Raw genomic sequence first — 25,564 nt, forward strand, 5'->3', positions numbered from 1 at the left:
CATAACATTTAAGAAGTATTTAGATGTGAACTTTTGATGCTAAGGCTATGGGACAAGTGCTGAAAAACAAGATTAGAATGGTTAGGTGGTTGTTTTTGACCGGAGCAGATGCGATGGGCCGAATTGCCTTTTCGGTGCTGTAGATCTCTATGACTCTATGGTGTTACTGAAGGATGAGAAGTGGTGCTTAAGAAAAATTAAGTGCTCAAACTAAAATAATGTTGATGTGGCAATGCTTTGTAAAGAAAATGTTTATATTACATGAGGATAGGGATCACCGATAATCTAGATAATCAAAAGTGGCATGTACACAGTGTAACACCTATCAAAGGCATCATAAGTGCTGCATATCATAGGAACATGAGGTTTTTCAGGTCCTCTCATAGCAAAAGAAACTGGAGGGATGAGTAGAGCATGGTAGAATTGCACAGTTTGAGGGTAAGAAACGTGGGTCTGAAACTAATATCTCAAATATAATTATTGGAGGCAATTGCAAAGGTATGAAGGCAAAGTAGGCCAAAGTGGGCCGAGATAACACGGGTGGGACTTTCCAGTGCTCCACCCGCATGCTTCTCGGTGGCACGGCGTTCGCTGGGTTCTTTCTTCCCCTTGTAGTCACACCATGCCACCGATAAACCCGCAGGTGAAGTTGTGCTGTCTGCGGGAAAAGTGAATCGCAACAACAGGAGGATTCCAGCCAGGTTAAGAAGCAGTGGGCGGTATTTAAGGAGGTAATACGGAACTCTAAACAAAGATATATTCCATTAAGAAGAATGAATAATCTGTGGCTAAGGAAATTAAAAATGGTAACAATTTTGAGATGAGTGATAGGCGAAGAATTTTAGAAACCAGTAAGGATGATGAAAAATATAATGGGGGGGAGGCGGGGGGGGGAGAAGAGAGAAGAGGCAGGAGCGAATTACCGAGAAATTGAAAATGAAAGTCAAAGTTTCTCCAAGTACAAAAAAAGCTGAAGTAAATACTGGTCCCTTAAAGGATGAGATTGGGGAAAATGAACAAATAGTTTGTATCGGTCTTCACAGTAGAAGGCACTAAAATTATCCCAATAATCCCAAACCAGAGGCAAAAAGGAGGGATAAACTTAAAACAATTTAAAAGTACTAGCCAAAGTAATGGGACCCAAAACTGACAAGTCTCCTGCATCTGATAGCCTACATCTTTGGGTCTCAAAAGAGGTGGCTGCTGAGATGGTGGATGCGTCGGCTTTAATCTTCAAAAATTCCCTAAATCCTGCATTGGTCCCAGTGGATTGGGAAAAAAAGTCATGCCCCTATTCAAGAAAAAGAGGGAGACATAAAGCAGAGTTTCGGCTAGCACCTGCCTTTGGGAAAATTGGATCCTCAGCTGTTTATAATTTATCAGGATAACTTGGATGTCTGTATATATATATATGACCATGTACAGCAGCAAATCTTCTGAGATATTAAAAGATAGGTTGGGGAGGATACAAAGAGCCTGAAAAGGGATATTGATAAGTTAAATGAGTGGGCAAAAATTTGGCAGATGGAGTACGAGGGAAAATCTGAGGTTACAAACAGTGCAAGAGAATAGAAACAGTTAATATTTAAGTGGAGAAAGATTACAGAATGCTGCGGTAGAGGGATGTGGTGCCTTTTTACAGGAATCAAAATTTAACATACAGGTACAGCAAGAAACTAGGAAGACAAATGGAATGTTGGCTTTTATTGCAAAGGGAAGGAATTATAAAAGTAGCAAAGTCTTGCAACAACTACATGTGAAAGACCACACCTCGCGTACTTTGTACAGCGTTGGTCTTCTTAGTCAAGCACGGATATTATTGCATTACAGACAGTTCAGAGAAGGTTCACTAGATTGATTCCGGAGATGAAAGGATTTGTCCCAAACTCTCCCCCCCCCACCCCCGGCCACAGTGCTCGTCATTTGTTCTTAAATTTTGTTTTCAGAACACCGACCTTTATTCTCCTATTAACACAGACCTTTATGTCACCATCAATACCTCTTATAGTCCTTAACACTGCCATCAACGTTTGCTTTGTCTTTTGCCCTCGAAACCTTTGTGCAATTTCTAACTCACTCCTATCACTGCCCTTCTATTTTGTTCCACCTGCTCCACCTTCTCTCTAACAGCAAAAAGCCACTGCTTTTCTCCCCCTCTTTAGTGACAAGAGTCAAACACTCAAACCGTCAACTGTTTTTCTCTCTCTACATATACCGCCAGTCCCCAGGATTTAACCAGCATTTTCTGATTTTATATCTGAGATGAAGGGGTTACTTTATGAGGCAATGTTAAGCAGGTTGGCCAATATCCATTGGAATTAAGAAGAACGAGAGGTGATCTTATTGAAACATGCAAGATTCTGAGAGAGCTCAACAAGGTAGATGCTGAGAGGGCGCTTTCCCTCTTGGGGAATCTAGAACTAGGGAGCACGCTTTCAAAATAAGGGATCTCCCTTTTAGGACTATGGGGATGAATTCCTTCTCAGAAGGTAATGAATCTTTGTAATTCTCCAGCCCAGAGAGCAATGAAGGCTGGGTCACTGGATACATTCAAGGTTGAGCCAGAGGTTCTTGTACTATAGAGTTAAAGATTATGGGTAACAGGCAGCAAAGTGGAGGTAAGGTCAGGATCGTATGAGCCATGATCTTATTGAAGGGCTGTGCAGACCTAAGGAGCCATATGACCTAAAATTATGAGCTATCCTACATCTGCTCCTACTTACAATCTTACTTATGAGCCAATTTAGTCACCTGCGGAACCCTCCCCACAAACATGCAACTGGCTCAAAAAACATTTTTGTTTTTTTAAATAAATTTAATTTTAATTTATTTCTTTTTCCAATTAAGGGGCAATTTTAGTGTGGCCTACTCTGCACATCTTTGGGTTGTGGGGGTGAAACCCACAGACACGGGTAGAACGTGCAAACTCCACGCATACAGTGACCCAGGGCCGGGATTCGAACTCGGGTCCTCAACATTTTTTTGTTAAGCCAAAATATTGAATTGACTAAATGTGAGACAATCACAAGAAGTTATATGTCCAAATGCCAAACAAGCAAACAGCATTAAATCGAGTCATGCAACCCCTCATTGCTTTTGGCCCCATAACAAAAATCAGCACACATCACACAGGAAACAAGAGAATACGAGACAGGTGGAACTTACGGAGTTTTGAACAAATATTTAACTTGCAACGTAAGAGTTAAGTGATTATTTCAGTCACATGTCTTTTGCTTTATAAATGTAGGAAGGCCTGAACTGTCACATTGCTAGATGTCATTTTTTAAAAAGCGTGACAGATATCCGCTTGACGCAAAATTTTATATCAGCTTGTGGGAAAAATTCAATGGCAGAGTTCGACTAACGTATTCAATGAATTTGTAAAACTCTGGAGTGACCTTAAACATCTCAAAGAGATCTTCCAGTTCTTGGGGGTTGAACATCACTTCCTGAGATATGACCCGCAGCTAAAACACAAAAGGTTCACAATGTTAAATATAGCACAGTGAGATTTAATACAGCACGTCTTGGTCAGACTGACGCACTGCACAACTTTTATCATTCAGGACCAAGGTCAACCTCGGAGGAGAAATCTACAATTCGGAAATAAACACATCGGTCATAATTTGTGAAATATCTACTCATCTAATAAGAATGTTAGAAAAACTATTCTGGAACATTTGATTTTCTATACTTGACATGCACTTGGGTGGAATACAGCAGGTCAAAGATGCCTGTTTTGTCGATCAGAGATATAACCACAACAATTGCTTGTGATAGGGACATGTGATAAATGCTTTCTTCGAAAATATGGCATGGATCAAAACTGGCAATGAAGCAGCACAGAGCATTGACACTATGTCAAGCAGAGTAACTTGCTTGCAAATTATACAGTAAATGTCGATGGAATGAACATAGCTGCAACGTCAATAAACCACACTGAAGTCATGAACAATTTCTCTCAAGTTCTTTCTCTTTTACCTCTCCTGGGAAATTGGCTAGTCCATCAGTACTGCCAGATGGACCTGATGACAAACATGAATCATGTCATGAAAATACTGGCTACGTTTGATGCTCTAACTCAGGCATTGTCAAACTCGGGGGCGCAACAGCGGGTGTCGGGAGGGTCGCGGAGCCGTCCGTGGCGGCGCTCCCGATTGCGCAAATCCGCACGCAACAGCCAGCTGTTAATAATGCCGGCTGCAAGCGGCCTTCACAATGGCCAGGAACAGATTAAACAAATTCGGCCGCACTGCGCATGCGTGCCCTATCATCGGTGTGCGTGCGCAAAACTGCGGCCACTTTTTTTTTTAATATGGTCGCAGCTTTTTTTTCAGGTGGGGCTAAAGGGACCATTGGGGCCAAAGGGACCCAAAACCATTTCCTCCATTTTTGTCAGCAACAAGCAAGTTAAGAGAAAATGGTGGGTCGCGCAGGTCGGCCGGCATGGGTCGCGAAGGTCGGCCTGGTTGGTAAAAATGGGTCCCCGGAAAAAAAGTTTGAAGGACACTGGTCTATGGTCTTTTTTATATCTTTATATGTTTTTGTGTAAAGATTATCCAACATCAGGGCACCTTCCAAGCATTTAACAGATTGCAGACAAGAGATGCACAGAGACTCAACATGAACTCTTGTTCCTAGTGCAGAAACATCAGAACAGGGAGAAGTGGCCAAACAAGGTGAAAAGTGGCACTAGGGAGTTGAACTGTTTTTCCCATAAACAGGGAGAGAAGATTAGAATGTTAATCTAAGCTACTTTGATGTATCACCTCGTACAGCTCAGAACTCAATTATTGCCCATCCTTCACTCCGCCGGGTCGGAGAATGCCCGTTGGCCGCCGTGAATCCCGCCCCCGCCGAAGTCTCCGGTACCGGAGATTGGGCGAGGGCGGGAAGCGCCGGTTGGCGGGACCCCCCGCTCAATTCTCCAGCCCGGATGGGCCGAAGTCCCGCCCAGAAATTGCCTGTCCCGCCGGCGTAAATAAAAGCTGGTATTTACCGGCGGGACCAGGCGGCGCGGGCGGGCTCCGGGGTCCTGGGGGGGCCGCGGGGCGATCTGACCCCAGGGGGTGCCCCCACGGTGGCCTGGCCCGCGATCGGGGCCCACCAATCCGCGGGCGGGCCTGTGCCGTGGGGGCACTCTTTCTCTTCCGCCTCCGCCACGGCCTCCACCATGGCGGAGGCAGAAGAGACTCTCCCCACTGCGCATGCGCGGAAACTGTCGGCGGCCGCTGACGCTCCCGCGCATGCGCCGCATTTCCGCGCCAGCTGGCGGGGCAACAAATGCCATTTCCGCCCGCTGGCGGGGCAACAAACGCCATTTCCGCCAGCTGGCGGGGCGGAAATTCCTCCGGCGCCGGCCTAGCCCCTCAATGTTGGGGCTCGGCCCCCAACGATGCGGAGCATTCCGCACCTTTGGGCCGGCACGATGCCCATCTGATTGGTGCCGCTTTTGGCGCCATTCGGCGGACATCGCGCCGTTGGGGGGAGAATTTCGCCCCATAACTCAGGTTAGGGAGAAAATAGCTTGCTTTTCCACTTCATAAGTAATGCATTTGAGGGCATGTAGAACTAAGTAGGTCAGTGAATACCAAAAAATCTTTGGAGCAAAGGAAAGTCAAGCTCTCTTAGCTCTAAAGTAAAACTCCTTTGGCCTCACAATGTGAATAGTTCAATGCATCGTGCATATAGTATTCGCTTATTCAAAAGTAAATTAGAATTTACCACATTCTGTTTAGTGGTGTCTTCTAGAGTCTGAATTACGTACAACCTGTTCCTACGTCGCATACTCTCAACTTCCATTGGTTGAATATCACCATACTTCTGCAAAAGAAAGAAAAGAAAATCAGCTTCAAATATTTTGCTGAAAATATAAATACTTTTATCCACCTTAATAAGTAGTTACTGTAATAGGTTATGATACAAAGGACGGTAGCAAGCACGCATATCAACATTGTTATTGACAGAACACAAAAAAAAAGGAGGAAATTTGTTCAGTGGAGACCGGAAGGCCACTGTTAACTGAGAATACAATTAGAAGTCACTGAATACTCTTTAAAGGCAGTCATTGAGCAGCCTTAGCAACAGATCAATGGGAGGGCAGATAGGCCATTAGTGAAGGGATAGAGGGAAGGAAGTGAAATGCAGTGATAGAGTCAAACTTCACTGCTCTTGCTCTTGACATAAATCTTTATAGGAACATAGGAATAAGAGTAGGCCATATGAACCATTGAGACTGCGGCCTAACTCCACATACCCGGTTTTGCCACTTTGATCAGCAAAGATCTATCAATATTAGATTTAAAATTAAGAACCGATCGAACATGGATTATGAAGAGAGTTCCAAGCTTCTACCAATCTTTGGATGTAGACAGGCTCAGGCTTCCTAATTGCGACATTGTAATGCTTTGACAAAGTCATCCAGACTCAAAAGGTTAGCTCCCATCTTGCTCCACAGATGCTGCTAGACCTGCTGAGATTGTCCAGCATTTTCTGTTTTCCTTTCAGCATCCACAGAAATTTGCTTTTATTTTCCTAACTTCACTCTGTTGGCTCGAATTATTTTTTTCAAGGCTGTCCTCTAGTCCTAGATTTGCCAACTAATGAAAATAGTTTCTCATCAGCCTGATTTCAGGTGACATATTGAAAACTTTGATCAAACCACCCTTAACCCTTGTAGGTTTCAGACAATACAAGCCTAGCTTTTGTAATCTCTCCCAATTAAACCCCAAGAGTTCAGGTATCAATCTGGTACATCCATGCTCAATTTCCTCCTACCCAAGGTGTGGTGACCTTGGTACTCCAGATGGGACCAATCAGGGCTTTGTGTAGCAGTATCCTAACTTCAACCCTATTCTAGTCCTCTAGAAATAAAGGCCAGCATTTCATTAGCTTTCTTGATTTTTTTGTTTTGTTCCTATTTGTGACATTGCAATGACATAAACCCTCAAGTCTCTTTGGACTTCCACCATTTTAAATCTTTTAACCACATATTATTTTTGATCCAAAGTGGTTGACCTCACTTTTTTGCCCACTTAATCTATTAATATCCTTGCAATGTTATGCTTATACTTCATGTTCATCTCAAATTTAATGCGGTTAAGTGAATTTAACTTATTTGTTTCTACAAATACTACTAACTCAAGGCCGACAACATCCAACACGTGCTCTTGGTTAAATTCTGTCTGCTGTTAGGACACACAAGACCAAAACCAAGTTTTGAAGTAAGTTGAACTCTTGGGAAAGAAATGTTCTGATTGAAGGCTTGACTTTTTTTCTCTACATCCAAGGTCATTATGTCTGCATATTCTGTAATATTCGTACCTCCTAAAACATGATTTTTAAATGTGGTGCAAAAAAACTTTAACAATTTACATTGACAATTCGACCTTTATACATCATCCTTAAGTTATTTGGCAGTGGCAGTTATAATAAAACTTAATACACACAGTGGGGCGAGATTCTCCGACGGGTCAGAGAATCGCCGGGGGCTGGCGTGAATCCCGCCCCCCCCAGTTGCTGAATTCTTCACCACCGGATATTCGGCGGGGGCGAGAATCGCGGCGCGCCGGTTGGCGGGCCACCCCCTGCGATTCTCCGGCCCGGATGGGCCGAAGTCCCGCCGCTAAAATGCCTGTCCCGCCGACGTAGATTAAACCACCTACCTTACCGGCGGGACAAGGTGGCGCGGGCGGGCTCCGGGGTCCTGGGGGGGGCGCAGAGCGATCTGGCCCCAGGGGGTGCCCCCACGGTGGCCTGGCCTGTGATCGGGGCCCACCGATCCGCGGGCGGGCCTGTGCCGTGGGGGCACTCTTTCCCTTCCGCCTTCGCCACGGTCTCCACCATGGCGGAGGCGGAAGAGACTCTCCATTGCGCATGCGCGGGAATGCCGTCAGCGGCCGCTGACGCTCCCGCGCATGCGCCGCCCGGAGATGTCATTTCCGCGCCAGCTGGCGGGGCACCAAAGGCCTTTTCCGCCAGCTGGCGGGGTGGAAATTCATCCGGCGTCGGCCTAGCCCCTTAAGGTTGGGGCTCGGCCCTCAAAGATGCGGAGCATTCCGCACCTTTGGGGCGGCGCGATGCCAGACTGATTTGCGCCGTTTTGGGCGCCAGTCAGCGGACATCGCGCTGTTTCCGGAGAATTTCGCCCAGTATCTCAAACACTTTCCTGACAACACCGTACAAACACGCATTGGAAAATTTGGCCATTGATAAACAACGGTCATTATTGTGGAAGATTCTTGTGCATGGAAACCCAGGAAGCAATTTGTGATTGTCATACAGGGTTGTAATGAGGTAGGGTGATGTGTGATCAGAGAAATTATGTTGATGTCTAGTGGAAAGGGATCACAACATCTTATTTTTCCAACGTCAGGGACTGCATAGTAATTCCCAGATTGGCGAGAAAGTCTGCTTCTACATGATTAATTGTTGTCTATTTACACACGATTTGCATTACTCTTGTTCACTAACCTCGTAAGATTCCCCAATAAGATCAGTTATGTCCACTTTAGTTTGAGGGTCTTGGTTGTCACTGCCGATAGGGGGATGATGCGTCATTGGTGGTAAAGGGCTATCTTTGTTAGTAACATTGTCAAAAAACCTGAAAGGGAAATGTAATATTGCTGATTGAAAAAGGCATTAAAATGATGTAGCTAACCATTAAAGGGAAAGGCAGAACTCTCAAACAGCACACAAATTAAATCTTTCAACAATCACAAAGCATGCAAGATAAATTCTACAAATATTCTTTGAAAATATATTTAACTTCGCAAGCTACCCAACTATCATTAGAATTCCATAAATCATACAGGAATGTTTAAAACTAGCCAGGGGAGGAAGAACTCATTTTGGACTCAATTCTAATAGGGTCTAAGTGGATTTTCGAGCAGGTGACTTTTGGAGTGTGCTTACAGCCCATGAATTCTACAAGACAATAGGCTCCCATGACTTCATTTAATCCGGGTAAATGAGCTGCAGATTGAGATCTCAAGAACAAGCCAAAGCGCTGCCCGCAGGTTGACTTGCAAGGTAGGGATAGGAGTGCAAGGGCAATAGAAGCCTAAATTATTTTGTGGATCCTGAAAGAGCAGTTAGGCATTTATGTAGAATAATATAGACACACATCTATCCATATATTGTAAAGTTATATGCAAGCATATATAACCTTGTCACAATGATACACAGACCTTCTGGCACAGGTGTGTTAGTACCACCACTGGTTAAGAAGGTGTAAGTAAGTTTCCTTCAGCAGCATTATAAACATAGAGGCTAGGTAGAGGTTATAAACCGAGAGAGTGGTGGGTGCCTGGAGCAGGTTGCCAGGGGAGGTGGAAGCGGCAGGCATGATAGCAACGTTTAAGATGTATCGTGATAGACACATGAACGGGCAGGGAATGGAGGGATACAGATTGTTTGATAGTAGGCCTAAATAAGGAATCTGGATCAGCAGAGGCTTGGTGGGCTGAAGGGCCTGTGAAGATCATTGCTAGAGGAAAGATAGCTGAGCCAACATTGCCAGGGCCAGTCAAGGAGGCTCGGACAAGGGGGTGAAGGAAGAGGAGTTTAAAGGGCAGGCTAGAATCTTGACATGAGGGTAGCCCAGTTGGGCCTGGGCTGTCAAGTAAGAGAGATTTCTCCTCCCAAAACCTCCAAGCCACAAAGAGGATTGCAAGGGTTTATCTGGCAGAATGTTCACGTGATCTTGCTCCAGCCTGGAATACCAGTGGAATGAGGTCCTCAAGGGCCTCCATATTGGCCTCCGGTGGTAAGGCCACCCTCGATCCATCCTGCTCCAGGAATAATTGGAGGGGATTTGGAAAACGATGTGGTCTCCATCTCGCACCTTCCTGCTCCATTATACAGCTCACCGCCTCCAGGGAGAATTACATTTACCCAAGAACTCATGGAAATTTAAAAAATATAAACGGAGCGTGGGACTTAAAAATGGGGACGGAATTACATTCATGTGGCTTGGTCTAATAATCTTCCACTCTTCAATCTTATTTCACCTGAAGACTACACTTCATTCCGACTCCTTGTGAAAATGTTTATCTCTGACTGCAGACAGCACTGAGAAATGATAGCAAAGAAGTATTAAAATTGAAGAGCCGTACTTGTTTAAGATAGTCACCGCTTCAGCGTCATCTTTGCAGAGTAGCAGCTTGTCCATGTTATAATCTAGAACTGCCAAACCCAGCTGCAGGATTGCCTTAATGCCTTCATAGAAAAAGCAATCTACGACATTTACTGCACTCTCAATGGGCAACACAGAAATAAAAATAGTGAGAAACCAGGACAATGAGACAGATGAAAAAAATGTCATATCTGTCATGTGGTCAGTCAACTGAGGAAGGTGACTTCGAATAAATTCTTCAAAAACTGCCTGATCCACCAGAGCACCTGTTTAAAGAAGAACACATTGGAATTAGACAGCCTATTTTTTTTTTTTTTTTAAAAGTCAGGTTACCTTTATGCAACCTTGTGCCAAGATACTAAGACCACACTTTACATTTTTATAAAATATATATATCCATGTGGCTAATTTCTAAAATTTTAAAAACTGGTCTTGCCTGTCTGTGATTGTCGGCTAATAGGAGCTAATAAGGCAATTTCAAAGATATTGACACCTCGTTCTACCTGAAGAGACTCTAACAATCTCTGTGGGCTGCAGAGACCAATTCAAAGGGAATTATACAAAGGCCATCTACATTTCATAAGCCAGATCTGGCCAACTAGAGTTAATGGGGGCGATTGTCCGAACCCCGAGCCGGGCCGGAGAATCGCTGCAACCGGGCCACGATGCGGCGCACGATTCTCTGAGGTGCGGAGAATCGGCGCCATTTGCGCCGGCGCGTTTGGAGTCGGCGGGGCCTCCGATTCTCCAGCCCAGATGGGCTGAGCAGCCGCACCGATACGACAGAGTCCCGCCAACGCCGTTCACCCCTGGTCGCTGCCGGCGGGAACTCTGCGGAAACGGTTGGGGGGCGGCCTGTGAGGGTTGGGGGGGAAGAAGGGGGCTCCTTCACCGGGGGGGGTGCCTCTGATGGGGTCTGGCCCGCGATCGGGGCCCACCGATCAGCGGGCCGGCCTCTTCCCACCCCACCGGGCCTACTCTATGGCGCGGCTGGCCCCTGAACACAGACGCCATGTTGGTCGGGGCCGGCGCGCTAAAGAAGTTCCCCGCGCATGCGCAGGTTGGTGCGGCCCAACTGCGCATGCGCGGGTTGGCGTGGCGCCCATTTGGCACCGTGTAAGGAGGCTGGAGCGGCGTGAACCGCTCCAGCGCCATGCTGGCCCCCCTCGCTTGTACCCGGGCCCTGTTCGCGCCGTCATGAAATGCGACTGCGTTCACGACGGCACGAACACTTGAGCCCAATATTGGAGAATCGCCCCCAATGTGTCTGCTAGGATAACAAACCCCTCAACCTCCCTTTAAGATTAATCATTGGAGCATTAACAATCTCAGGGACCCAGACAAAGCGATACATACACTTTGTCAAAGCCATAGTAAAGGGATGGCAGTCATGTGACATGAACTCCTAGCTGGTAGAACTAATAATATTGCCTTGTAGCAGCGCAGCAGCGGAAAAGGTTCTGTCCAGATTTGAATACCTGGTTCCATCTGCATTATTTCGATTGCAACCTTTGTACCAGCACCGACAAGACTAATTTCTCTCCGAATGCCCATCCATTGGTGGAAATCCTCTATACTGAAAAATGTTATTTATCCAGCATCAGTTTTCAATCTGCTGACCTCTGTGAAGGAATACTGTGAAGGACTTTGATTTTGGACTCTGGACCAATGCAAAATAATAATAATTTTCTCTGTGGTCTTTGCCCTGCAAATCTTTCTTTCCCTATCCCTCTTTTACTGGAAGAGTGTACCTGGGCCCTATGCAGAATCCCTGCCCCCTCCCCCCAACTGCACTTTTTGAATTTGTACAAATAAACTCACCCTCGGAGTTTACCCTATCGTCCGTCTACTGTGGGGTTAATAGAAAATTAAATCACACCAAAACCTGTTAGGTAGTATGCCACCTTTAATAATAATAATCTTTATTGTCACAAGTAGGCTTACATTAACACTAGTCGCCACACTCCCGCGCTTGTTCAGGAACACGGAGGGAGAATTCAGAATATCCAAAACACCTAACATCACGTCTTTCGGGACTTGTGGGAGGAAACCGGAGCACCCGGAGGAAACTCACGCAGACACAGGGAGAACATGCAGATTCCGCACAGACAGTGAATCAAGCCGGGAATTGAACCTGGGACCCTGGTGTTGTGAAGCAACAGTGCTAACCACTGTGCTACCGTGCGAGGGCCCTCCCCTTTAAGGGGAATCCCAGCCCTGTTTTTAATAAATGTTATTGTCACAAGTAGGCTGACATTAACACTGCAATGAAGTTACTATGAAAAGCCCATCGTCGCCACATCCCAGCACCTGTTCGGGCACAGAGGGTGAATTCAGAATGTCCAAATTACCTAACAGCACGTATTTTGGGACTTGTGGAAGGAAACCGGAGCACCCGGAGGAAACCTACGCAGACACGGGGAGAATGTGCAGACTCCGCACAGTGACCCAAACCGGAATTAAACCTGGGACCCTGCCGTTGTGAAGCAATAGTGCTAACCAGTTCATATTCATTGTCGGTCAAGGGAAAACAAAATGGTACACACCCAGTGGCCTCTGTGGGGGTTACAACAATCACAAACACCAGAAGGGCCCAAAACCTGGCTACGCTCAACGGCGGCATGGGTAGCAATTTGAAATTAGTGAGCAAATTACATAGTCAAGCTCTGACTTTATTTGGCGACGCCACCAATGTCCCGCATCGATTACTTGTACACACAGATCGAACACTGAACAAGTCTCTCTCTGTAATTTTAGTCTTTATTATCCCTGGCTTCATATCAAAAAGCCCAGCGGGAAATTCTGTGGTTGTCAGGAGCACCAAGAGGAAACATTTGTTGCTGAGTATCAAGCAGAAAGTGTAGTTACTAATGCATCCAGAGAAGTGCACCTCAGTGAAAAGATTAAGTGAAGAGGGTGGTGTTTATGACTTGAAGAAACAAAAGGAGAAGTTAATTAAATTTTATGCTGACAGTGATGTGCCCAAATTAATGGGTAATAGGAAAACATTCCAAGGACAAAGTGTTACCAAAGTGGATAAGACAGCATCGGAGAAATATCCACTGGATCACTTCATTACCATGGTCCAAGCAAAGTACTCCATGAGGAGCTTGGTCTAACAATACCATGTGACTACTCCTCAGGATGGCATATAAAGTTTAAAAACACCATGGTGTTCATCTGCTGAAAAGTATGTGGTGAAAAAGCTTTAGCTGGCCACAAAGCTGCAGAGGCATACCTGGATGAACTTTCCATGATAATATCAGACGGTCTAACAGCAGAGCAAGTGTACAATGCCAATGATTCCTCATTATATTAGAGGTATGTTCGCAGGAAAACGTATGTAACTGTACATAAGAGTACCAATGGGGCTCAAAGATTATAAGGAGCGGCTTGTTGTACTTGGTTGTTCAAATGCAGCAAGTACCCACAGGTGTAAATTGCTCGTCATTGTTAAAAGTCAAATCCTAGCTTTTTGAAAGGGATCAGGGTTTTTCACATTGTTCACATGGCCAATGAGTGAGCATGGATGACGAGACCAATTTTTCTCGATTGCTGAGAGCCATTTTGTCCCTGAAGCCAACACATAGTCAGTCTGTGGGTCATCCTGGGGGCTACAAAATTATGTTGCTCCTTGATAATTGTGCTGCACACCCTGACGCAGAACGTCTCATCAGAGACAATGGGTGGAATTCTCCGTAGCCGATGCCGAAATCGGGAACGGCAATCGGGCGGAGAACGGCTTCCGATGCCAGAATTGGGGCAGGCGCCGGTTTGAAGCCGGATCATGATGCTCCGCCCCTTCCAAATAGGCGACATCGGGACACGTGCCGCCGCAACGTTGTTGGTTCGTCGTCAGCCAGCCCACCCACAATGTCCCGCCTCTGATGGGCCGAGTTCCCGACGGCGCGTGCCACGTGTGGTCTCAGCGGTCACGAGCCTGGCGCGCCGGCTGCGGAAAGTGTCCAGCGAAGCCACATTCAGCAGAGATCAGTGCCGCTGCCTGGGGGCTTCTGCTAGGGCTGGGGGCGGGCGGACTGTGGGGGTTGGGGTGGGCGGATATGCGGTCCAGCATGACCGCCGCCATGTTTCCCGGTGCGACCGGTGGTGTTGTAGGTATGCGCGGCTGCAGCTTGTCAGCCTTGCGCATGCGCAGCCCTGCACCCCACGATTCTCCGGCCATTCTCCGATCGATCTGCAGGTGATTCACGTGCTGCCGGTGCTAGCCCCTCACTCGTACAGGTGAGCGGTTCACGCCGACTTTCCCGTCATGAAACACCACGGGTCCTTATTGGCATCGGCACGTAGCCGCAGGAACGGAGAATCCAGCCCAATTTTTTTGGACAGTCGTGTCCGTACAACGACTACCATCCCAGTCATTCCTTGTAGTTGAATTTAGAAGCAACAGAGGAGCTGAGGCAGTGGGGGAGAAAGGATAGATTTTGGAGGTGAAAGTCAACATTGTGCTGCTTAACTGCAACATGTTAACAAACACTTCCATGTACTTACTCAACGCAGGTTTCCCCAGATGTTGTCAAGCTGGGCTACAATCCTACAGTATATGGAGGCCAAACAAAGTTGAAAACCTCTGGTGCAATTGCAGCAATTAATCCTCTAAATTTACTTGCCTTTTGGCTGCAGGAAAATATTAATGTGGATGCTTTGGATACATGTGTCTTTTCAAGTTTGATCTGGCTTGAATCAATGATGTGATCGTACTGAGATACAAGAATACAAGCTTTCACTGCCCTGGAGTAAAACAGGTCATCAAGAGAGAGTACTCAACCAATCACAATTCACTCTTAAAAGAAAACTTGTTCCTGCTCCAAAACGGGACAATGGGAGTCAGACCAAAAAAGCAGTATAAGAGATTAGAATCACAGCATCCCAATAGTGGAGGAGGCCATTCGGCCTTTTGAGTCTGCACTGACCCTCTGAAAGAACACCAAAACCTGTTCTTCCCCCAATTCAAATGTTCAAAATGGGAAATAGAAAGGAATGAGGCAGTGGTATGATTGTAAGTCCCACTAGGTGTTCAGCAAACTTTGAAAATGCTCAACAGTTCCAAATCTATCAATGAACAAACAAGTGACAAGTGGTAGCATACATTTTGCAAGAATGCTCCAGTGCAACTGGTAAAGGACCTTACAAATATTCCAACAGTCTTAACTGTACTGATTGAAAATAGTAGGGCACTAATACTGAGCATTTAGCATTTTACAATTGAATGCACAGGAAGATCATGGTCAACAATCCAGTGTTCCTACCACAGAGCCTCATTGGTCTGAACTGCAGTTTGAAAGTTGGACATTAGCAGTGCTGTGCCAATTCCCCGATGTACATTCCCATTTAGGAGCGCACAATCCTGAAATAAAACTTTATGTACACTTCAATTTTTAAAGTCTTACCAATGATTCGGCGATTGAAGTAATCTGGTAACATTCTTTCACACACAGCTACGAGTAACCAAAAGGCTTCTTCTTCTTTAGCATAAAGCAGTAAAACAGACGTCAGAATGTTCATTGCCTAGGCAGGTGAATTGAAAGAAAGATAAAATGTTCAAGCTGTCATTGCATCACACTCTACAATAAATTGCAATTACCAATATAACCTGCACATTCACAAAAGCCAAGAAATGCATTTCACACAAGCCTATCAAGCATAACATGAAATCCAACAGTGAAGCAGACAGGTCTTTATGACAAACTATGAAAGTTTCATGGCCACCATTAATGAGACTGGCTTTATATTCCAGATGTACCAGCTGCCATGGTGGTATTTGAACCCATGTCCCCTGAACATTAGCATGGGCCTCTGGATCACTAGTTCAGTGACATTGACAGTGACTAGTTCAGTGGCACGGTGACACAGCAGTTAGTACTGCTGCCTCACAGCGTTAAGGATCAGTGTTCAATTCTGGCCTGGGTCAGTGTGTGGAATTTATACGTTCTTCCTGTGTCTGCATGGGTTTCCTCTGGGTGCTCCGATTTCCTCCCAGTCCAGAAATGTGCGTGTTAGGTGGATTGGCCATGCTAAATTGCCCCTTAGTGTATGGATTGTATGATTAGCACCATCTCCACATTAGTGTGGGGGACGTTCATGGGTGTATAGAATTCAGGAACTGTCAGGACAAAGTTGTGTCACCATATCCACCAACTTAAACACTCGGTCCTTCCAGAACCGGCAGATGATGGCAATAGCGTGCATCATCAAGATGCTCTGCAGCAACATGTCAAGCCTCCTTCGACAGAAGCTTTCAAACCCGCAACCTCCACCACCTTGAAGGCCAAGGGCAGGAGAAGCAAGGGAACATCACTTGTATGCTTCCCTTTGCAGCATTGTGGTTGCACCTACAACACATGGACTGAACTGTTCCACAAGATAGGCTACTATCACCTTCTCACGAGCAACAGGATGGACAACAAATGCTGGCCCTGCTAGCGGCACTCATATCCCATGAAAGAATAAAAACAAACCATAGTCAATACATGGCTTGACTGGATTGCTCACCCAGTTACCAGATGCTACCAATAAGGGCTTTGTCGGGTCAACTGGTCTGAGATTATCCACATTTAGTCTTGATACGATATTTGTGACAGCATATCTGTTCAATTCTTTAGTATTGAATTTTGGAGTGATCATTTCCAACTAAGTGGCTCATTCGATTCACTTCAGAGGTCATTAAGTGTCCTCCACTTAATGAGACTGGAGTCACATATAGGCTGCTCTACTGAAAGAATTAATGAACTAATTTAAGAAAAAACAATTAGCCCACAAATGATCAGGTTTATTAAATTCAATGTCACAACTTGTTATACTAGGAGTGAAGTCAGAACTGTGAGGTTGCTATCCCAATATCCTAGCCACTTATTCTATGCCATCCATTTGTGAACTAGAATAATTCATGTATTGCTTCTAGTATCGTACTACAGTGAACAGGGACTGTGCACAGAAACTGATGTCAGAAACTAGGGGCTTTTCACAGTAACTTCACTGAAGTCTATTTGTGACAATAAGTGACTTTCATTTCATTTCAAATGCAAATTATCAAGTTTTTTCTTTCCAGCAGATATTGAACACATGAAACCCACCCACTATCAAATTTAAGAGTTGCCAAACAAAGCTACTGGAAAATTGGAGGAGTTTCCCTTTGCTCGATATGAAGTGTGTACACAATCTACACAACAACCCTCCCCTCCTACCCAAGTGAAGACAGCTCAAGCACTGCTGGGAGAGCCTAGGTTCAAGTGTGTACAGTCAAAACAGCAAAACTGACCCATGAGCATCACTGGTAAACCCTCATGCTGCTTGCCGAGCTGGGATGTCCTACCTAATAAAACACTAGCTTGCAGAGTTATCTGCAGCTTCGTAAGAGAAATCTCAGCTAGGTCTAATTACCCTTCAAAGTCACATTAATGAAGCTGGCCGGGCTAGCTGATCCATTATCAGCAACGCCGTGGGAGTATTACGGACCTGCCAGGCATGTCACCTTGAAGCCACTTCCAACTACTTGCCAAAAATAAATGACATGAATGCATAGACCATAAAGTGAGAGCCTCAACCAGTTTGCATTTCCAATCAGGCCAAATACATTTATTTCTAAAGTACCTCAAAGTGCTTCCAGCACTCCCAATAATTCTGTGCAGAATTTTATTCTTGGTAGAACCTAAATTGCAGAACTAAGTTGAGAGTTTAATTTGCATTGGGTTGCCTAGATAGCACAAAAGAACCCCAAGTGAAAATGTACAATTCACATGATAAAGCATTACGAAACCATTTGGCAGTAAGGTAACAGGTCAAACCTGACAGTAGCCTATCTTAGGGTTCCGAGAAGCATAGGCTGTGAGAACTCTCCTCAGCGCGGAGATGCCTGTGTCGCTTTGGAATGCTGGGTGTTCAGGCAGTGAGCGATGCAGGTCACGTTCTATTTCATCAGTAGCCAAGGTACAGGTACCCACTGATCTTTCCACTAATTCGGTATAATAACCAGGATGAGCGGCCATGTCGTTATTTGCACCTACAGATTGAAAATGTTACGTGGATCAGGGTGAGAAAGGTAGCATTAGGCATACATTCAAAACACAGTTAAACCTAAAATTAAATACTGGTCGCGGGTTTAACAGCCATGTCCAGCCAGAATCGGAAGAGGGGGGGCGGGGGGGGGGACGGGACCAAGTCTCACATGGTTAAGACAGTTTAAAAACCCACTCAGCTATGCTGATGTCAGATCAAATGGCCACCAGGCATCTACCAGCCTTGCCGAAGAGAAACCGGCCGGATGCCATTCTGCACTGGTCTCCACACCCCAGGTGGCTGGCCTCTGGACAGGGTGGCACTCTGGCACTGCTGGTGGTACCCGGGCATCTTGGCACTGCCAGGATCCCCAAGTGGCGCTGGCAGGAGCACTCTCAGGGTGCCAGGCTGGCAGTGCCAATGTGGCATTTTGCCAGTGCCGAGGGTCAGGCCCGGGGGTCGAGCGATCAGGGCGCGATTTAAAAATGGTGTCTCTCCTGCCAGAAGGTGCTCCGCTCGTCGAGCTCCTCAATGCAGGAAATTGCGCTAAGTGCGGCCTCGGGGTGGGGGGGGGGGGGGGGGGGCGGGCGCGCCGGGACACAAAATAGCAACAGAGTGCCGTTAGATAGCGGGATCGTTAATCCAACCCAGAATGGATTGATTTTTTTTTTTTTCATCTTACTCTCTCATTCACATTTATCCTGTTTTGACCTGAAAAAATGGATCGCTTTTTGATTTTTATAAAAGTTGTCAGCTCAAACAGCTCTCACTAAAATCAAACTTCTTCCATAAGGATTTATCCAAAAGCAATTGTGTTCTCACACAATTTGGAATTATGGTTCGAAGGATCAAGTAAAACATCATCTCTTATCAGGTTTGCCAAGTCATCAGCCAACTGTTCTGATTTCATTGCAAGAGGGAGGACATCACAGTTAAGCAAATTTTCAGAAACACTGGCCCTTGTATTTACAGGAAGGCGGAGAACGAAGAAGTCTGGAAACATTGAGGTTCAGCCGAATTCAGCAGTAGAACCTCATTTAAAATGAATCTTTTCCATTTGCCAATAAAGGAAACCCATGTTGGAAGTATCAAATCCAAAGTTAAGTTAAGCACTCATGTCACCAAGTCCTCATTTGGAAGCCATTATTATTTTAAATGGGGTTTTAGTTGCCTACTCTCCTGGGCTAATATCAGGAATAACTCCAGGTTACTTGCACCTTAATTAAACATATAAGTCGCTGCATTCTGACCATGGGCGGCACGGTAGCGCAATGGTTAGCACTGTTGCTTCACAGCACCAGATTCCCAGGTTTGATTCCCGACTTGGGTCACTGTCTGTGCCGAGTCTGCACGTTCTCCCCGTGTCTGCGTGGGTTTCCTCCGGGTGCTCCGGTTTGCTCCCACAAGTCCCAAAAGATGTGCTGTTAGGTGATTTAGACATTCGGAATTCTCCCTCCGTGTACCCGAACAGGCGCCGGAATGTGGCGACTAGCGGCTTTTCACAGTAACTTCATTGCAGTGTTAAATATAAGCCTACTTGTGACAATAAAGATTATTATTACGTTTTTCTCCTAAATTAACTATATAACCAGCCCCAAGCACCCGTTCCTCTGTCGTCAAACAACTCCCATCCGTAACCTCAATTGCTGCCTCTCCAAGAGTTAAAAAGAGATGGCATGGCCTATGCTTTAAAAACAATGAAATTCTGTAAACTAGATTTGTGTAAATATTCACTGCACTTTAAGGGGCACATTTCCTGTTATTTCTGAAAATTTCTAGTTAAACATAAAATATTTCAAAAGACATTTTCCATAATCACGCTATTAACAATACATACCAGAGAACAGTAACCAAAGTTCTCCGCGTAAGGCTTCTGGAATTCCTCTCATCACCAGATCCCTAGTCTTTTTGGTGCGAAACATACATACTCCATGACCATATTCTACAAAATGAATGTTCCACGATTGCACCTTCATCTTTTCTTTCAACTGTAAGGCACAAAAAAGCAGTTTAAAATTAACTCATTCTCAAATATCACCCAGCAAATCTTTACCTCCACCACTGAAAGTGGTCATGTTTTTAATGCCCATTTGTTACTCTGTTTGTCTATAAACAATACAAACTGAAAAAAGCATCGGACAGATTTCAACGAACCTTGGTACTAACGATAGGTACGGCCCATGGAAGATTTAATTTTTGGCAAAGATGCAAGTCAGTTAACATTGGAAGACAGAGAAAATTATTTACTTTTTTTTTTTTTAAAAAGAATGTTGTGAGTTGCTTGATTGAGAAAAGTTGTTGATTCTTTGAAATGTTGTGGATTGTTTCAGCTGTCAAAGTGTGAACCGAGTTTTCAAAGCAGGTTATTGGATGTAGATTGGCCCCAAGCTTCCTCAGTGAGATGCAAACTCTCAATAAAAAATATTTTTTTCAGCTTTGCAGTTGCAGAGCATTAACCAGACAGAGAAAAGCTGCGTAATTACAATAACATTGAGTTAACGCAGCGTGGTGGAAGTATGCGCTTTTGAGTGCCCTCTTCACTTATATCGGTAATAAAATGAAAAGGATTTTTCTGCATATAGTTTGCATGTTGTGGTAAGGCACATGATATGATATACATTATACTTCAGCCCAGATATTATCTATCCACTTCTTTCTGGACATAAGTACACAGGTTAAAATTATTCTCTTATGTATTGTTAGTTTTGGTGAACGAATAATTTGACAAAAAAAAAATTAATATTTTTGTTTTAACCATAAGATATTTTTCAACCGTTTATGAAAATTATACATTTCTATCATAATCAGAATATTTAACTTTCACTCATTAACACAGTAATACTCTAGAATATAAAACAATCTTGCAATATTTTCCATTGCATACTTTGAAGAACTTGTAACAGAAATTTAGATCAGAGGGTTGAGTTAATTTATTTGTCTGAATCTCAAACAATGGAACTCTGAATAAGCAATAATTAGTCAGTCTTCTTGGAATCTACTGCCATTAATCTGGTCGCAGAGGTAGAGTTCAGGACAGCAAGCAGATAGGATGAGCTCATGGTACAAAGTCACATGAATAATAAGTTGTAATAAAAAGTACTTCTTGTGTAATTGCTTATTCTGAATGATTTTGCCATCAAAAAAACAAAACAAGTGAAAGACATTAGGTCGATTTATAACAGCATCCTGAGCAAGTCTGGCCCTACACACTAAATTCAATAACACCAAGTAACAGACTTGCCTCTGGCTAGTCAGCATCTCTGGTATCAAATACATGCTGCATGGTAATGCCAAATAATTCACAAGATCTTCATTATGTTTATATAGTAGACTGCTATCACAAAATCACTATTTACACACTAATTTATAAATGAACATATTATTGGATTTCTATCAAGACCATTTAAATAAAAAATACAATGAAGTCACCAAAGTAAATTACTTAGGACCCAGAAGCCTACGATTGTGGTCAATTGTTTAAAGCAGCAAAATTCAGAAAAGTAACCAGAATAGATTCAATTAATCAGATATTTTTTTTAGAAATGAAACCCAAGTTTCTCTCCTTCAAAAAATATTGTTCATTTTGTATTGTTGCAAATATTGGAATCATTGACTGTTTACAAACAAGAACTGGTGTATTATGCATCACCAAGAGAAATTTTCCAATCAAAGACAGGAAACAGTAAGTGGGCTCGACTCTAGATCAGCAACCTGTCTCCCCTTGCGGTGCCCTAACCAGCTTCAGCCCATTTGACAGAGGGGCATCTATGGTGCAGTTAAGGCTGTCTTTGCAGAATGAGCAATCCAAGTCACCCCAATGGGTTCTTTCAAGACAAGGACAGCAGCCACAATGTGATGAACAATGTACTTTGCAAAAAGATCAGAAGACCAAAAGATACAGGAGCAGAATTAGGCCACTTGGCCCATCGTATCAGCTCCGCCATTCGATCATGACTGATATGTTCTTCATACCCCATTTTCCTGCCTTCCCCCCCATAACACCCGATCCCCTTATTAATCAAGAAATCCCCTTATATTTGCAAGATACCCCATTAATCTAAAGAGAATTCTGAAGTAAAGTGGTGTAATTGGATTTCTTGGCCACAACTTCCAAGAAATTAAGACTCTGGTTGACGCTGCTATCAGGATAACAGCTAGGTAAAGAAAAATACTAATGAAAGTTAAATGGGGATTCCCATGTTTCAGCCTGTTGGGTTACAGCAGGACACAATCACAGAACTCATGGGTCATGATGGAGCAAGCGAAGCTCTCCACAAATGGTCGGTTTTCTGTTTGGCAGGAAGTAAAGAGATCGTCATAAGCGCTTGGTGAAGCAAAGTGCAAAGGAATTGAATCAGAAGGTGGCACAGTGGCGCAGTGGTTAGCACTGCTTCCTACGGCGCAAAGGACCCAGGTTCGATCTCGGCCCAGGGTCACTGTCTGTGTGAAGTTTGCACATTCTCCCAGTGTCTGCATGGGTTCACCCCCACAATCCAAAGATCATAGAATTTACAGTGCAGAAGAAGGTCATTCGACCCATCGAGACTGCATCGGCTCTTGGAAAGAGCACCCTACTTAAGCCTACACCTCCACCGTATGCCATAACCCAGCAATCCCACCTAACCCAAGGGCAATTTAGCATGGCCAATCCACCTAACCTGCACATCTTTGGACTGTGGGAGGAAACCGGAGCACCCGGAGGAAACCCACGCAGACACGAGGAGAACTTGCAGGCTCCCCACAGACAGTGACCCAAGCCGGGAATCGAACCTGGGACCCTGGAGTTGTGAAGCAACTGTGCTAACCACTATGCTAACGTGCCATCCAAAAGCTCATAAGACCATAAGTTACAGGAGCAAAATTAGGCCACTTGGGCCATCGCATCTGCTCCGCCATTCGATCATGGCTGATATGGTCGTCATACCCCATTTTCCTGCCTTCGCCCCATAACACCTGGTCCCCTTATTAATCAAGAAATCTGCAAGATACACAGGTTAGATGATTGCCACACTAAATTACCCTTAATTGGAAAAAAATAATTGGATACTCTGGAATTTTTTAAAAATGTAACAAAGGAATTGAATTCTAGAATTGATATGAATAGCTCAGACATGTAAGGAGCTACCTGCTTTTATCAGGTGACCAGACTGTGAACTAGGGTGTTGCTGGCTTGTTGCTTGGAAAGGAACTTTGTGCCATCAGGACAGTCATGATTTTAGGGAAAGAGTGTTTGTATGGCGGTGCATTTTGTACTGCTGCTTCATGGTGCTGAGGACCTGGGTTCAATCCTGGCTCTGGATCCCTGTGTGGAGTTAGCACATTCTCCCAGTGTCTATGTGGGTCTCACCCCAAAGATGTGCAGGGTAAGTGGAATGGCCACGCTAAATTACCCCTTAATTGAAGAAAAAAAAATTGGGTACTTTAAATTTATAAAACAAAAAGTGAAAGAGCGTTTGTAGAATAAAGCCCTGTTGGTGTTAACTGCATCCAGAGATGTTGGATAGAAGGATCTCAGATGTCAAGCGGCAAATCCGTTGTTTGGGAAGACACCCTACATACCAGAAGCTGACTTTCAAAGACTGAGACACTGCATGTGGTGCCAGACTTGTGCAGGGAACGAAAGAGAGGTGCTAGACATATCTTTGTTGTATTGACCATTTAAAGTAAAATTTGTTTATATTGAAATACCCTTTGTCTATTAATGCGTACTTAATTCTTTGTTGACTTTACTGCAAAACTTTACAGTAAAAGTGAAATCTTGTCCATTGATTTAGACAGGCTTGTCAGGGGATTCCTTTCTTTTCAATTTATTGACCCCACTGGGGATCGTAACAACAGTCATCACAGGACATAGCCACCGATGTGTGCTGGCTTCCTCCAGTTCCTCCAAGGCAATAAGGTGAACACTACGTGCAAAAGTCAGAGAACAGAGGGCAGCATGTAGGTCTAAGTGGGCCACTGTGGCGTTATATAGATGTAACCTGATAGAAGTCAATTAGGATCACTCTGTAAATAGATTAACTTTTTGTTAGCATGACATTTGCAATTTCTTTAACTTTGCGCTGTATAGTAATAACCATGAATGCACAAACTAGTAATCCCTCACTGGAAACAGTTAAAACTCTGTGATGGTAGAATTGCATAGGAAGTCATTCCTTGCCAAAGTGCAGGCTTGGAACTTGAACACCCGTGTAACCTGGGAGTTCATCAGCAGACCCTCACCTGTGCCAGATGATCCCTCAGTCATGGCTTTCTAGATTCCCGGAAAGGCCTCAATCTGACTGCTCGGGCCAGAACACCGACATGCCGCACAGCAGAAGGATCCCCTCCTTGTCCATGCCCTATGCTCTCCCAAATCGTGCTCTATGCTCTGCCTCTGATAATATCAGTCCCTGCATTTGCGAGGGTCATTCCTCATTAATAGGCAATGTTATGAAGAATATAACAGATTGTGACCATTTTGTGACACCCGTGCAGGTGTGCAACGGCAGGGCAACACCAATCGGGGCAACACAGTGAAAGCACATCTATCGCAGGCCAATGGACTGCTTAATGGAAGATTCTGGTGAGAATATGGCACGCGTTGCAAGGCCTCTTGTGGCTCATACTGTGGCATTTGAATATGAGAAACTATGTCCTCAAAAAGATAGCCCATTTGCCCCCGAAGATCCATCCATGGACTTTGGGGTTGGGATGGAATAGTTGCAGAAGGCTTGACTGGTGGAGGATGAAAGTATCCTGGCAGTTACCAGGAAAGTGCTCAGACACATGAAGGAAGCTCATCCTGGGGTCACAAACCAGCTGCACAGAATGTCATGAGCCTTCCTTTTAATAACCTCTCCACTCAGTCAGTTGGTGCATTGATGGTGGCATAGGCACAGTCAATTATGGCAACACAGTGACACAGTGGTTAGCACTGCTGCCTCACGGAGCCAAGGGCCTTGGTTCGATCCCGGCCCCCGGGTCAGTGTCTGTGTGGAGATTGCAAATTCTTCCCCTGTCAGCTTGAGTCTCAGCCCCACAGCCCAAAGAGATGTGCACGGGGTAAGTGAATTGACCACTCTAAGAATTGGTACGCTAATTTATTATTTTTTTAAAATGCTCTGGAAACCCAATGCTCTCATGCCTACAACGTTTTACTGCTAAGAAATTTAATGTTGTCTCCAGCCATGGCGAAGAGGGCATCAGACACCAAGGGGGCGATTCTCCGATATGGAGGCCAAGTGTTTGTGCTGTCGTGAACGCCGTCGCATTTCACGACGGCGCGAACAGGGCCCGGGCACGACCTAGTTTGACCCCCACAGGGGGCCATCACGGCGTTGGAGCGGTTAACGCTGCTCCATCCTCCTTACGCGGAGCCAAATGGGCACCACGCCAACCCGGGCATGCACAGTTGGGCTGCGCTAACCTGCGCAT

The 25,564-nt window shown here is 44.9% G+C and overlaps 1 protein-coding gene across 2 annotated transcripts in view; it reads right to left on the bottom strand.

Annotated features, from left to right (window-relative positions):
* Positions 1–25,564, bottom strand: part of tbc1d8b (TBC1 domain family member 8B) — a 74,542-nt gene that overhangs the window by 12,063 nt on the left and 36,915 nt on the right. For both annotated transcript variants that reach the window (XM_072505889.1, XM_072505890.1), the window contains 7 exons: positions 19,986–20,136; positions 17,938–18,152; positions 15,544–15,661; positions 10,116–10,401; positions 8,473–8,602; positions 5,725–5,823; positions 3,399–3,467 (listed from right to left, as the gene is read on the bottom strand). In XM_072505889.1, coding sequence (XP_072361990.1) covers positions 3,399–3,467; positions 5,725–5,823; positions 8,473–8,602; positions 10,116–10,401; positions 15,544–15,661; positions 17,938–18,152; positions 19,986–20,136 — 1,068 coding nt within the window. The remainder of the gene's footprint in view (positions 1–3,398; positions 3,468–5,724; positions 5,824–8,472; positions 8,603–10,115; positions 10,402–15,543; positions 15,662–17,937; positions 18,153–19,985; positions 20,137–25,564) is intronic.

The sequence above is a fragment of the Scyliorhinus torazame genome, chromosome 5, assembly GCF_047496885.1.
Source record: "Scyliorhinus torazame isolate Kashiwa2021f chromosome 5, sScyTor2.1, whole genome shotgun sequence".
NCBI classification, from domain to species: domain Eukaryota; kingdom Metazoa; phylum Chordata; class Chondrichthyes; order Carcharhiniformes; family Scyliorhinidae; genus Scyliorhinus; species Scyliorhinus torazame.